This window comes from Hevea brasiliensis, chromosome 3 (genome assembly GCF_030052815.1).
Source record: "Hevea brasiliensis isolate MT/VB/25A 57/8 chromosome 3, ASM3005281v1, whole genome shotgun sequence".
NCBI classification, from domain to species: domain Eukaryota; kingdom Viridiplantae; phylum Streptophyta; class Magnoliopsida; order Malpighiales; family Euphorbiaceae; genus Hevea; species Hevea brasiliensis.
The window spans coordinates 102,632,279-102,646,081 of NC_079495.1; the positions used below are offsets into that span (position 1 = coordinate 102,632,279).

The 13,803-nt window shown below is 28.9% G+C and overlaps 2 protein-coding genes across 8 annotated transcripts in view; one reads left to right on the forward strand and one right to left on the reverse strand.

Moving 5' to 3' along the window:
* The window catches only part of LOC131178716 (uncharacterized), a 36,838-nt gene that overhangs the window by 13,064 nt on the left and 9,971 nt on the right, over nt 1-13,803 (forward strand). The window lies entirely within an intron of this gene.
* Nucleotides 2,387-13,803, reverse strand: part of LOC110660411 (uncharacterized) — a 47,301-nt gene continuing 35,884 nt past the window's right edge. The window contains exons 8-15 of one of the 6 annotated variants that reach the window (XM_058144253.1): nt 12,299-12,319; nt 11,591-12,139; nt 9,459-10,301; nt 8,652-9,362; nt 6,270-7,010; nt 5,369-6,139; nt 3,370-4,173; nt 2,387-2,833 (exon numbers count right to left, since the gene is read on the reverse strand). In XM_058144253.1, the coding sequence (XP_058000236.1) occupies nt 2,645-2,833; nt 3,370-4,173; nt 5,369-6,139; nt 6,270-7,010; nt 8,652-9,362; nt 9,459-10,301; nt 11,591-12,139; nt 12,299-12,319 (4,629 nt within the window). In that variant the 3' untranslated portion in view covers nt 2,387-2,644. Of the gene's footprint in view, nt 2,834-2,971; nt 3,121-3,369; nt 4,174-5,368; nt 6,140-6,269; nt 7,011-8,651; nt 9,363-9,458; nt 10,302-11,590; nt 12,320-13,803 lie in introns of all 6 variants that reach the window. The other 5 variants (XR_009147665.1, XR_009147667.1, XR_009147666.1 and 2 more) reach the window with 5 other exon arrangements.

Below are 13,803 nucleotides of genomic sequence, written 5' to 3' on the forward strand. Positions count from 1 at the left end.
ATTAAATTATAAATTAATGAAAAAGATATGACTTTTTTCCATCATGAGGCTTAACTTTATTTATAATATAAAAATCTTTTAATTAAATTTATATTCCAATGATGACAATAATAATAACCTCTCACATGGTTTGGTAGAAAGGCTTTTGAAAGGTCATATACAGGCAACATGAAAAATAGGTCAAAAAGCTATGTGATGTAGATCAAGAGAAATAACTTCTGAAGATTAAAAGAGAGAGAAACTGATTTTCTAGAGAATTTAATTCTCAAAATTTTATTTAATTCTCAATAATTATCATAACAATCAACTCCAATAACAAAATACAAAAAACAAGACAAAACAAACGTCCTAGATAATAATAATAATAATAATAGGGTAATTTACAATTTAGTCAGGGATGTGTAAAAAGATAAAAGTTCTGATAGTATAAACTGCTCCATGGCTTTGGGCTGCTTCTAATTTATACTGCTAGCATCTTAAAACAAAACTGGTGCAAGTTAATTTTCAGGATTGAAAGTAAGCATAAATCGCCTGTTTCTTGTTATCCCACAACTTCTGTTTTTCCATTACCAAGAAAGAGATTGAAATTTAAGTTTGAATACAGGAATAGAAATAGAATGTCCTAGTACAAGAGACGGCTGCACTGAACTTGATTTACAAGAACAGGGCCTCCCCATGGAATTCTTGAAGATGCCGGAAATCTTTCAAGAACCAGAGCAAAAATACGACTATCCCAACCTGCCACGTCCAGTACTTTGGCATGCCTTTGCTGATCTTCATCTTCCATATCTAACACTTCCTCCTGTGAGTCACAGTTTTTAAAGGTCATGAGAACAGAACAAAATCACATGGAACATCAGCCTCATTGGAGCTCACGCATATGAACGCTGGCCTCCCCTATTTCTTCAGCATTCAGAGAAAACAATATTGACAGCAAAGAATATTAAGACAACCAAGTGAATTTGACTGTAGAACATGAAGATTAGCCCAGTAAAGTTGATTGGCAAGTGAATTAATTTTATTTTATGACAAGACAACCAGTGTTTTCTGTGGGGTTATGTTGCTTCAATTTGAATGGCTTATTAAAGGTTGTCTATTTGGACTAACCATGGCCAAGAAAATAGAGCAGAGGCAATAATAGCATTTGGCTTGAAACAGATCATGGATGCAATAATCAAAGAGACGAGCTGTGAAGTTTCAAATAACCAAGGAATTGAACCCTTACAGACTATAAACAAGAAAGGAATCCACCGGTTGAATCCTGATACCTTTTAGAGGAAATCTTAAACCTTCATTGCTGGGCCGTTTTGTCGGAAAAAACGTATAAATTGCTTCAATATTATGGGCTCATATGCAATTTTTTTTAGGTGAAAAAAAAGAGCTCCTGAGCGTGACGGTGATTGTCCTCTAGACTAAGAATCCGCAGTTGGACGATTTCATAGCCTCTGATTTAACCCACCCATAAGGGACCAACCACCTAGCTCATATGCAATTTGGAGCTGGCGTACTTGGCACCACATACATGGAACCATTCTTGCTTTATAAGAAAGAACATTGGCATTTGTTTTCCTGAAGAGAACTCTGAATGTCAACTTCATAGTCTGGTAATATGAACAATCACATTTGAATTAGCATAAACTTAAATCAATCTTAACCTTTAAATTAACATAATATAACTTCAATTTGCAAAGCATTTGACTGGCAGGCAATTAATCTGGTGAATTCTAACCTTTAACTTTATGGCCTAATCACAAAAATAAATAAACCTTTTTCTAAAATTACAATTTAATAAAATCTTTTCAATTTCGATAATTTAAGTCAAGTTAAACCAATTGATTATAATTTTATAAAATTAGACTAAAATAGAGGTAATTTTATCTAGTTGAACACAATTAGGCTTATAATTATCATTCTAAGTCATTAATTATTATAATTTTGTTGACAAAAATAAACTCAAATTGTTAAAATTGAAAGTCTAATTTTAGTTGAATAAAATTGCAACAAATTAGTTAAAATGATAAAATATATTAAGATCATTGGATTAAATTATAAATTAATTAAATGATTTGACTTTTTTTTTAATCATAAGGCTAAACTTTGTTTATAATATAAAAATCATTCAAATAAATTTATATTCCAATAATTACAATAACAATAACCTCTCACAAGGTTTGGTAGAAAGGTTTTTGAAAGGTTATATTCAGGTAACATGAAAAATAGGTAAAAAGGCTGTGGGATGTAGATCAAGAGAAATAACTTCTGAAGATTGAAAGAGAGAAAAACAAATTTTCTCGAGAAACTATTTCTCCAAATTTTATTTAATTTTCAATAATTATCACAACAATCAACTCCAATAACAAAATATCAAAACAAAACAAAACAAACGTCCAAAAGATAATAATAATAATAATAGGGTAATTCACAATTTAGTCAGGGATGTTTAAGAAGATAAAATTTCTGATAGTGTAAACTGCATGGCAATTACTACAATTCTATGGCTTTGGGCTGCTTCTAATTTATATTGCTAGCATCTTAGAACAAAACTGATGCAAGTTAATGTTCAGGATTGTAAGTAAGCATAAATCGCCTGTTTTCTGTTATCCCACAATTTCTGTTTTTCCATTTCCAAGAGAGAGATTGAAATTTAAGTTTGAATACAGGAATAGAAGCTGCACCGAACTTGATTAACAAGAACAGGGTTTCCACATGGAATTCTTGAAGAGGCCGGAACTCTTTCAAGAGCCAGAGCATAAATACAACTATCCCAGCCTACCACGTCCAGTGCATTGGCATGCCTTTGCTGATCTTCATCTTCCATATCTAACACTTCCTCCTGTGAGTCACAGTTTTTAATGATCATGAAAACAGAACAAAATGTTTCATGAATAAAAAATTTCAAAAAATTTGAACCACATTAGAAACTGATTATTGTGCTATCAAGAACTTAGCAGTTTGGGAACATTTATTATACATGAATGAAAGACTTCAGCCATAAGAGAACCAATTCACCATGTACCCTCAAAGGGAAAATTAAGTATAATCTGTAGCAAATTACATGCAACATCAGCCTCATTGGAGCTCACGCATATGAACGCTGGCCTCCCCTATTTCTTCAGCATTCTGAGAAAACGATATTGACAGCAAAGAATATTAGGACAACCAAGTCAAATGCGGGAGGGGAAATAAATTAATATTTAAAAGAACTATGACACTATGAATTTTGAAAATAAAGTATTATCACTAAAGTTTATGGACTGTTAGTAACAGTCCTCTCAGTAAAAAACGTTTGTAGTCTATGCATAAATTGGTTAATTGATTTAAACACATGATGGAGATAGAATGAGATGATTTTATTTTGTCAGTACATACCGTATGTGTAAATAATGCTTCAATGGTGTTATTGATGCTGCCTTCCCATTCCCACTCATATTTATGTTTTCCGGTTTGAACTCGCCATAGCTTTGGAGTGCTTAAAACTTCTTTAGCAAAAATCTTCATATTGGGACATGCTCTAATGATCACTTCCTCCAAGGATGGGAAATTGAAGGCAGGATTAGCAGAGCAAAAGCTTGTGAGGCGTGGTAGATCATGAAGCTCCAAATATTGTAGTTGACTGAAGCAAATCTCTTCTTCTTCATCATCTGTTTCACTTGCTACAATTTCTTGCATCATTTCACATTTCTCTACCTTCATTCTTCTAAGTTGCACAAGACTTCTACATGTAATTGAAGTCATTAGATTTATTAGACCTTGGCAATTTGATACCTCCAGAGTTGTTAAATTTTCCAAAGAAACCGTGAATGGCAGTAAAATTTTCAATCTGCCACAATCCATTGCTTCTGTCTCCAGATATTGAGAAGCTGGGACTTGCTGGGAGTCTTTCTCCATCAGATGCTTAAGCACTGGCACCTTACATGATTCGGGATGTACTTGCTCACCAATGTTTGCTTCATGAAATGTTTTTTCTTCAAAAGAAGCATCTCTCAAAACAAGTTTCTCCAGATTGGTTAAAATTTGAAAGAAATCAGTTGGCAAAAGTGCACATCGACCAGGATAACATGTCAGCTCAATGCCTTTCAGTCCAGACAAGAAAATGGATTGAAATTTTTCTGGCCACATATCCTTCATAGTTTTCCATTCCACTTTCAATTCTTCTAAGCTTGGGATTGCAACCTAGGAAAACAAATAAACAAGAATCAATAAACAATACAGGATGACAAATTTAGAAATGGAATAAAAATGAATTAGATTGTCTAAATCCCAAAATTGCTATTCCAATTTATACAAATTTTTTAAAAAATAAACTTTTGCCCACGGATTGGCAGCATAATCACTATTAGTATATTATTTAATTGAATAAAGATAATAAGATATGATTATATGGATTTTCTTATATATTATGCTTAATTTATTTAAAATGTTAATTTTAAGAATAACTTGTAAAAAAATTGTGAAAACATAAAAAATAAATACGAAGATATGTATAAATTAAAAATGAATATAAAGAATAAATAATAAGATACTAATAGAATATATATAAATAAATTCTTATAAGATAAAGATTACCATAATGATATTAGTACAAAGTGTTCATTATCTTTTTTTAATCCCTTAATTACGAAAATATCATTTGATAGATATGAGAGAAATTTTTCATTGGACATTACATCTTATATTTATATTAGGAGGTTTCATTGGACATTACATCTTATATTTATATTAGGAGGTGACTAATTTGATTTTTAATGTATGATATTGATTTATATAATTTATAATTATAAATTTTATTTTTTAAATATTAATTAAATTATAATTATAGTCATAATTTTTATTTTATCATAACGAATTAAGTATGTAATGTTACTTTAGTTTCTATAGTTTATAGCTATGACCCTTGGTTATCTTAGTAATGTTGCTTTAGTTTATATAGTTTATAGTTAGTATTAATTAAATTATAACTACTATCATAATTTTTTTTTATTAAATATCTTAGTTCAATTAATATTTACATGTCACTACATATTATCAATCAATATTGTAAAATTATAATAGTATAGGGGTAAAATGGATAAATAAAAGAAAAAGTCTAAAAGAGTGCCACTTGTAAGTATATTTTGAGACCAGCTTCATTATGTTTATATAGATATAGATAGATAGACAAACATAGATAATTAGATAATTTCCACCGCAATCTTACATTCTATACTTGAAGTACATAAATTTTCACATCAGTTCAAGTTGTAATGATTCCTTTTATATACCATATAAGAATTCCATTTCCAGATTGAATCAAATGTGACTGATAGATACTAAAAAACCACAATGCCTTTTAAAATTAAAAAGAAATAAAAAAAAAAAAAAAACTGACCTTGCCACCAAAAAAAGCAGCCATGGAAATATCAACATCTCCCTTGTAAACAGATTCTTCACTTCCCTCAACAATCACGCTTGAATCTTGTTCATAGCGAAATGCTGAAGCTAATAATTCCATCTTTGGACAGTCAACCACATAAATTTTTTTCAAGGATGGGCATTTCAGAACATCTCTTGCAGAATAAAAACATGACAAGTTGGGCAAACACTCGATACTAATGGAGTGCAATGATGGAAATATGGTCCTGTCCCTTCCTATTTCATAGTCTGCTTCTTTCCTGATGATATGTTCCACCATTCTACATCTTTTTACTTCCATATGTTGGAGATTTACAAGACCCAAAGCCATGGACAGAGTAAATATATTAGCCAAGTTGCTGCAATTATGAACTTGCAGCAATTTTAGGTTTTTAAAGCTCAAAAATCCTTGAGGATCCTTGTTCCACACGTGCCTCAACCTAGGCAAATCAATTAACCGCAATTCATTTAAATTTCTTGTTAGCCCAAGATGACCTTCATCGGCATTTAGCCCTTCCAGATCAAACACTTCTTCTACTGAATCACATCTCTCAACAGCCAGCTCTTTCAAAGTGTACATGCGCTTCTTCAGTAGATTTGATGATATGGCATTTGAGAAAAATGCACACTCATCCACCACCAAACTTTCTAAACTGTACATGCGCTTGAATGGAAATTGACAATTCCAATTTTCTTTTAACATCGGAAAGTTGGAGAGTTTCACATGACTGATGCGTTTAAATCCAATCTACAAATCCAAAATACTGCATTAGCGGAGAATAACAAACAAGCATTTAAATACATACATTTAACCAAACACATTAGCCACCTATGACACAGATCAATAGCGAGAAAAATACGATCTGGTAAATACATACCGCTTTCTCATACAAATGTTCAATGGTGGCATTGAGATCTCTTTCCCAATGAAATTCTCTCCACGCCACTTCTACACTCTGTAGCTTTGGCGTGCTTAACACTCCAGGACTGAAAATCCTCAAGTTGGGGCATCCATGAACAATTACTTGTTCCAAAGATGGGAATTTGAGAGTGTAACTGCCCAAACAGAAGCTTGTGAAGCTCTGTAAATCTTTGAGTTTTAATGTTTTCAATTTGGTGAAAACAATCTCTTCTGTTGTTTCGCGGTGTTCACCTCCTACTATTTCCATCAACATATCACAAGAATTTACAGTCAATATCTCAAGTTGAACCATACTTTTGGCTGCTGTTGACGTCACCATATTTTTCAATCCATTGCAATTACTAACTTCAAGAGTTGTTAAATTTTGGAAAGTTGCAGATGATAGTGCTAAATTAATCAAATCACCAAGATTGTTGAGCTTTAAAGCTCTTATCCGTGAGGGTGTAATGGTATCTTTCTGGTCACCACCGAGTCCTTTTAATACAAATAGCTCCTCAAGAGAAGAGTCACGAACGCCGAGTTCTTCAAGATTGGGTAATTTTGGAAGGAAACGAAATAGAGAAGCACAAGATTTGTCTGGAAAGAAGCGCAGCTCAACAACTTTTAGTTTGGAAAAGAACTCTGTTGGGAATTCAGATTGCAACAGCATCATGACAGATTTGCTGTCTAATGACAACTCTTCCAATTTGGGAAACATCTGCATTTCAAAAGCAAGTAGGAGATTAAATCCAAGATACTAATGAATCATTGAGGGATTTCAAAAGCTTTGGGGGCCATTATACTTGGATTGAAAATATACATGCTGAATTGTTTTTCCTTTTTCTTTTATATATATATATATATATATATATATATATAAGTAGCGGTATACTCGTCCATTGCAGGGATTTTTTTTATAATTTTAAAATATTTAATCAATTAATATTTTTAATGAATAAATATTTATTGATAAATTTAAGAAATGGAAAAACTTTAAAACATAATTATTTTTTCTAATTTTTTAATTAATTAATATTTTAAACACGTCATTCTAAAAAAATTCATTTAATTTTTTCTGTCAATAATTTAAAAAAAAAAATCAAATAATTAATGGGTAAAAGCACCATTTTATACATATGATCTGAATGACTCCAAACGGTTATGAAAAATTTAAAGAAATATTGAATAGTAACATAACGAAGCCAATTAATATAATTAACAAAATTAAATATGTATTAATTGGTTTAAAAATAATAATTAAATGTAAATTATTTTATTAAATAAAGAAGAAAATTCAGGTAAATAAAATATTTATAACATACATTTAGGATGCTATTTATATTTTATTATAATAAAAAAATTAGGTATAATAATTAATAAGTAATTTAGCCAAGTAAGAAAGAGAATGACCAATTCTTTGTAATTTTTATAATATAATTTTTATTTTTTACTGCTATAATTATTAAATTTTTATAATGAAATGAAATAGCTAAAAATTTAAAAAACATTTAAAAAAGAAATTTATAAAAATTTAGGAATTAAAATAAGTATTAGTTAAATATATGGAGCAATATTCTCTTCATAACAAAATTATTTTAATATTAATAAATTTTTTATGATTAATAGTCTCTCCTTAATACAAATAAGATCTATATAGATAAAATATACAAAGGAATTGTGAAAATGAAAAAAAAAATCGATGATTAAAAATATATGAATACTTTAAAATGTACATTAAAGAAAAAATAATATTAGTTATATCTTTAATAAATTAAAAAAGTAATATAATAAATTTAATTATTGGGACACTGATTGGCAATTAATTATTAAATAAAATAATTATTTAAATTATAAAATTTAAGAAAATAATGACAATAATAAAAATACTTAAAAGACAATAAATACTTATTAAAAAAAAGAAATAAATACTTAACATATAAATAAGTTAATTTATAAATGGTTAACGCCATGTGAAAGTTTCAAGGAAAATTTTACCTACTTTAGATAGATAGATAGATAGATTGAGTCACAATCACTCGAACTTAATTAATATTATTCTTTATATAACAAAAAAATAAAATTAAAAAAAAGCAATATAATATAAAAAAAAAAGAGCATTTAACGCTTAAGTTACTAAACTATACTTCTAATTTCATCTCAATAAACGCTGCATAAAATTCGCATCCTGTTCTCGTTTGCTTCCTTTGGGACAAGAAGAGTCAAATAACAAATTGATATTGAGACATTACTGATGATGTTCAACAAGAGTTACGTTATACCACTTAAAATCAATGGAGATTTTATGCATTTTTAGGTAATTAAACCTTGTGATGTTTGAGAAAGGAATAAACACACTAACCTTATGGCTAAAAGGGACATCGAACTCTTCCTTGTCTTGTCTTTGCTCCCTCCCTTCACCATTTCCTTTTGGTTTTTGTTCCCGTAGTAGTGTGGAAAAAAATGTCTTCATGCTTGGACAGTCATATATACTCATCTTTTTCAATGATGGACATTCCAGATTACTACTTCTTGAACAAAAATTTGAAAATTTAGGCAAACATTCAAAGATCATGGACTTCAATGAGGGAAATATCATCTTATTAGCTTCCTCTACTTCTATTATTCCTTCAATCATGTTACAATATTTCAGCTCTACCTCTTGAAGTTGCGAGAGGCACAATGCCATTGACCCAGTAAATATATACTTCAAGCTGCTACAATTTTCAATTTGGAGCAATCTTAGGTTCTTGAAGTCCAAAATTACCTGAGGATGCTTGTTCCATAACTGTCTCAGCATAGGTAGATTCATTAACTTCAATTCACTTAATCGAGGTAGCAGCCCATTATCAGAAGATAGCCCTTCCAAGTCAAATACTACTTCTAGTGAATCACTGTCCGTTACATTTATCTGTCTCAACTTGTTCAAGAACTGTAACAAATGGGCCGATATGGCATTGGAAGTAAATGTACATGCGTCCACGGTTAGGCATTCTACATTGTGGAAGAGCTTTCCTTGGATTTTGCCATTCCAGAGCTCAGGAAACTTGGATACTTGAAAATCTGTGCCAACCTTTCAATCACAAAAGATAGCATTATTCAAAAATATGTCATCGAAGGATTTTGATTTATCAGTATGGAAAAATAAGGAATGTAGAAGAACAGATACCTGCATATTTGTTAACTGACATGCTATGGTCTCATTAAGGTTTCCTTCCCAATGTTGTTTATCTGCGTATTTGTTCAGTCTTATTCCCCGTAGCTTTGGTGTGATTAAGAATCCTCCAGAGAATTTCTTCATCCGAAAGCATTTTTTGACAATAACGATTTCTAAAGATGGAAAATTGAATACGTGATTCCCTGTGCAAAAGCTGGTGAGACTACTTAAACCACTAAGTTCCAAATATTTCAATTTGCAGAAAATAATTTCATCCTCGTTATGATCTCCATCACTTGCTACTATTTCTGTCATCATTTCGCAATTTTTTATGATCATTTTGGAGAGTTGAACCATACTTTTGGCTGTGGATGCCATTATCAGGTTTTTCAACCTTCCACATGAATTCACTTCAAGAGTTGTTAGTCTGAGGAAAGATGATGATGATGACGGTGCTACGTTGATCAAACTACCGCAATAAATTACTTTCAGAGTCTGAAGACATTGAAGAAGCGGTTGTACTCGGGAATCTTGATTCCAAATACACTTCAAATTATCAAGAGAGTGTAACTCCAAGTTTTTCACCCGTGTAAGTATCCTAGCAATAGCATGTTCCTCCTCCCCAACAAGTCCTTCATGTGAGAATAACTCTTCTAAATAAGAGTATGAAACAGAAATTTTATCCAGATGGGATACTCTTTTAAGGAGAAGGATTAGAAAAGGACGTGATTCATCCCGCAGAGAGAGCAAGTTTAGAACTCTGAGTTTGGAAAAACACTGAAATGGCAATAAACCATGTCGTATGGCACTCAAGTCCTTGTGCTCCAATGTCAATTCCTCCAATTTGGGACAAACCTGAGAGAGAAGAAAAAAGTTTGTGTTGAATTTGTATATATTAAAAAAAAATTGATATATATGAAATTCTAGTTAAAATAAATTGCATAAAAGTTAAAAGAGTTATGTAAAAATAATTTACAATTATTATTTAGCACCAAAAATATCAGCCTACATTAACAAATGCTTTTTTTTTCCGCCACAAATGCAACTTTCTTTTTTGAGTTGTGTTGTTCAATCTATGGTTGTAATTGCATGGAAAATTTATGAACGGATAAAAATACCTTTGGTCTTTTATATTATTTATTAAAAATTTTAATGTTAATTAAATTTTGATAATTTATAATTATTAATAGAAGTTTTTTATTATAGTTTTGTACAAACTGAACAACTAATTCTAAATTACATAAAAATTCTATTTATTTTAAAAAAATAAAAATTCTATTTATAAATAAATTTTATTAGTATAATTTTGTTGTAATTAAATCGCTTACTACCATTTCAATCCCACTAAAAGGAACTAATTGGTATCCCTTGTAATCCAATGAAATGAATATATGACCAAATTTTTTTATTTTGAAGATATTGTAATTATTTATCTTTTTAAAATTATTAACTTATATAAAAACATGTATGAAATGAATTTTTACTGTTGAAAAAATTAAAAAAAAAAACCTTAAAATTAGATTATTAATATTAAGAAACTGCCATATATAATCATAATCATAATTATCTTAATACTTTGTACTAATAAATGATGTCTCAAACAATAAGTTTTTTGGTTTATATAAATTTTATTAAATTATAAAATATCTTATTAAATATGTAATTATTTAGAAATAAGTGTTATTTAAAATTTAAACTTCAACAATAATAATTGTTTTGTAATATTAAAAAATAAAATTATATTTAATTAATATAATATATAAATAACACAAATCTAATTGTATTTATAATTAAATTGGTTAAACTATAAATTTATAATTTAACAAATATATATTATACGCAAAATGGAAGAATTCAAATTATGATAGTATAAAATAGAAGTGGAGTTATATCAATTTTTTTCCAATACTATATATGTTTGTTTTTAAATACTTAGATATTTGGATTTTTTTTATATCTATTTAGGGAATGATTGAAATATAGTATAAAATAGAAGTGGAGTTAACCATCAGAATATGTGTTTTTCGACCTTCCTTTTATTTTCTTACAGATAAAAGAAAATTAACAAACAATTAATGTAGATCAAAATTTTTTAAGTAAATGCTTTTTAAGGAAGAATAGGAAATTAAATTAATGGTTCATACCTTTCCCAAGAAAAAGAGAGGTTTTTGAATTGGGATGCTTTGTTGGCCCACTTCTTTTTCATCTGAAATTTCTGTACCGAATTTCCTCACTTTGTGACAATTTTCCACTTTCAAACATTTCAATTTCGGCCACTCAAAAGTATGTGTCCCTCCTGAATAGAAACTCCTTAGTTTTCGTAGCCTTGCAAATATAAGAGTGTGTAACTGAGGAAAGATATTTTTCAGATCTACACCTTCTTCCTGTGCAACTATCTCCTCCACTTCCTCACACAATCCTAATTCAAGCTTTTCAAGTTTCAAAAGACCTTGGGCTATGGAGGCTGGAAAGATATTTTTCAGGACATTACACCCTGTAACAATAACTGATTCCAGATTTTGAAAAGTGAAAACTCCTTGTGGATCCTCACTCCATATATGCTTCAATGAGTGACAACAAAATATAAGCAAATCTCTTAGCTCAAATGCTGCAGCAACATTTACTTCTTTAACATTGTACCCTTGAAGTTGATATATCTCTTGCACTGAATCACAAGACCATAAATCCAACTTCTCTAATCTCTGGAATCTTTCCAAGACAGCCAATGGAAAAACAGTCACTAGTCTTGGGCAAAAAAAAATTGACAATGATTTCAGTTTGCAGAAGGAATCAGCTGCCAGTTGGTTGTGCCATATATTTTTCAAGTTGTTCATATTTTTTATGTACAGTACCTCCAATTTAGAGAAAGAAACCTGCAATAACAAATATACTTACTTGGTATTGTGACATTCCAAGAAATTCAGAATAATCATAATTAGGCAAACATGTATCCTTCCAAAAGAAATCAAAGTGGTTAGTGGAGTGGTGGCCTATCATAATACTATTATAATATTACCTTATAACATAATAATATCGTAGTAATATTAACATTTCTAGAAAAGAATTTCAAAATTATAATATTAACTTCTTTGATTATAAATAATTTTTTATGTAATATAATAATTATTGGTTCAATGAATTTATGGAAATATAAAAATAAAGAGAAATGAATTAACCTAAAAATGAATTTAATTATATATATATATATATATTACTAGAGGTCATTTAATTTTATATATATTTAATTAATATAAAAAATTTTAAAAATAGAACCCAATATATAAAAATCAATCTTGTAAAACAAGGATATTAATTACCAGAATTAAAATCTAAACTCATCTAAATTTGATAATAAGCATCTTGAAATCATTCTATCATGCTGGATCGAGTTAAGTATTCGAAAATACCTAATTTATTGTCATTCTATATTTACAACCAATCTAAAATAACTCAAATTCAAATGATCTATAAAATTGAAAGCAAATACAATACCCTGTACGATGCAAAAATAGCTCGTTTGAGTTTGGTTCAACTCAGTTCAAATTAACCTGACGTTTAAATTGATAAAATTTATTTTGAAATTTCGAAACAATCTACAACCAATTAAATAATTTAAAATATTTGTCATTCAAAATGACCCGTTACAAATTTGTTTAAAAAAATTGAAAGAACCCTAGTTTAAATCCACCACTAATAAAATATAAATATTATTTAAAATTTAACAAATAATACTTTAAATATTTAAATCATAAATGACCCATTTCTCGAAAAAATTATGACCTGCAATAAAAAAAAAATGTAAAAAGTTCATTGAAACTAAAATATTAATGTTATCTAAATATATAAGGGTAAATTCAAATACTGATTTATAATTTCTTTTAGGGTAATAAAATGAATTCATTTTAGATTGACTCACTTAATGCATTAGAATCACCAATTTTATTTCAGGGTTTAAATTTTTTTAATTTTGTTTTTCTTGCATATTATTATGTTAAATAATACTCTTACAGGCATCATTTTCATCTAATTAAATTTGAAATTCATCCAATGAATAAGTCAAATCATTTGTTCTATAATAATAATAATAATAATAATAATAATAATAATAATAATTTACGCGTTTTAAATTCTTTCCATATATATTTCGATACACATATATCAATTAAAACATAAATATAATAGTTTAAGTGCTAATATGCTTTTATTTATAATTTATAATCTATAATATATTAAAATAAAAAGGGTGAATAATGGAATGAAAAAAAAAATTATATTATGCCCATGAATGATTCAGTATTGACTATTATTTATTTTAATAATATTATATTATATGCAAAAAATTACAGCACAATTTATA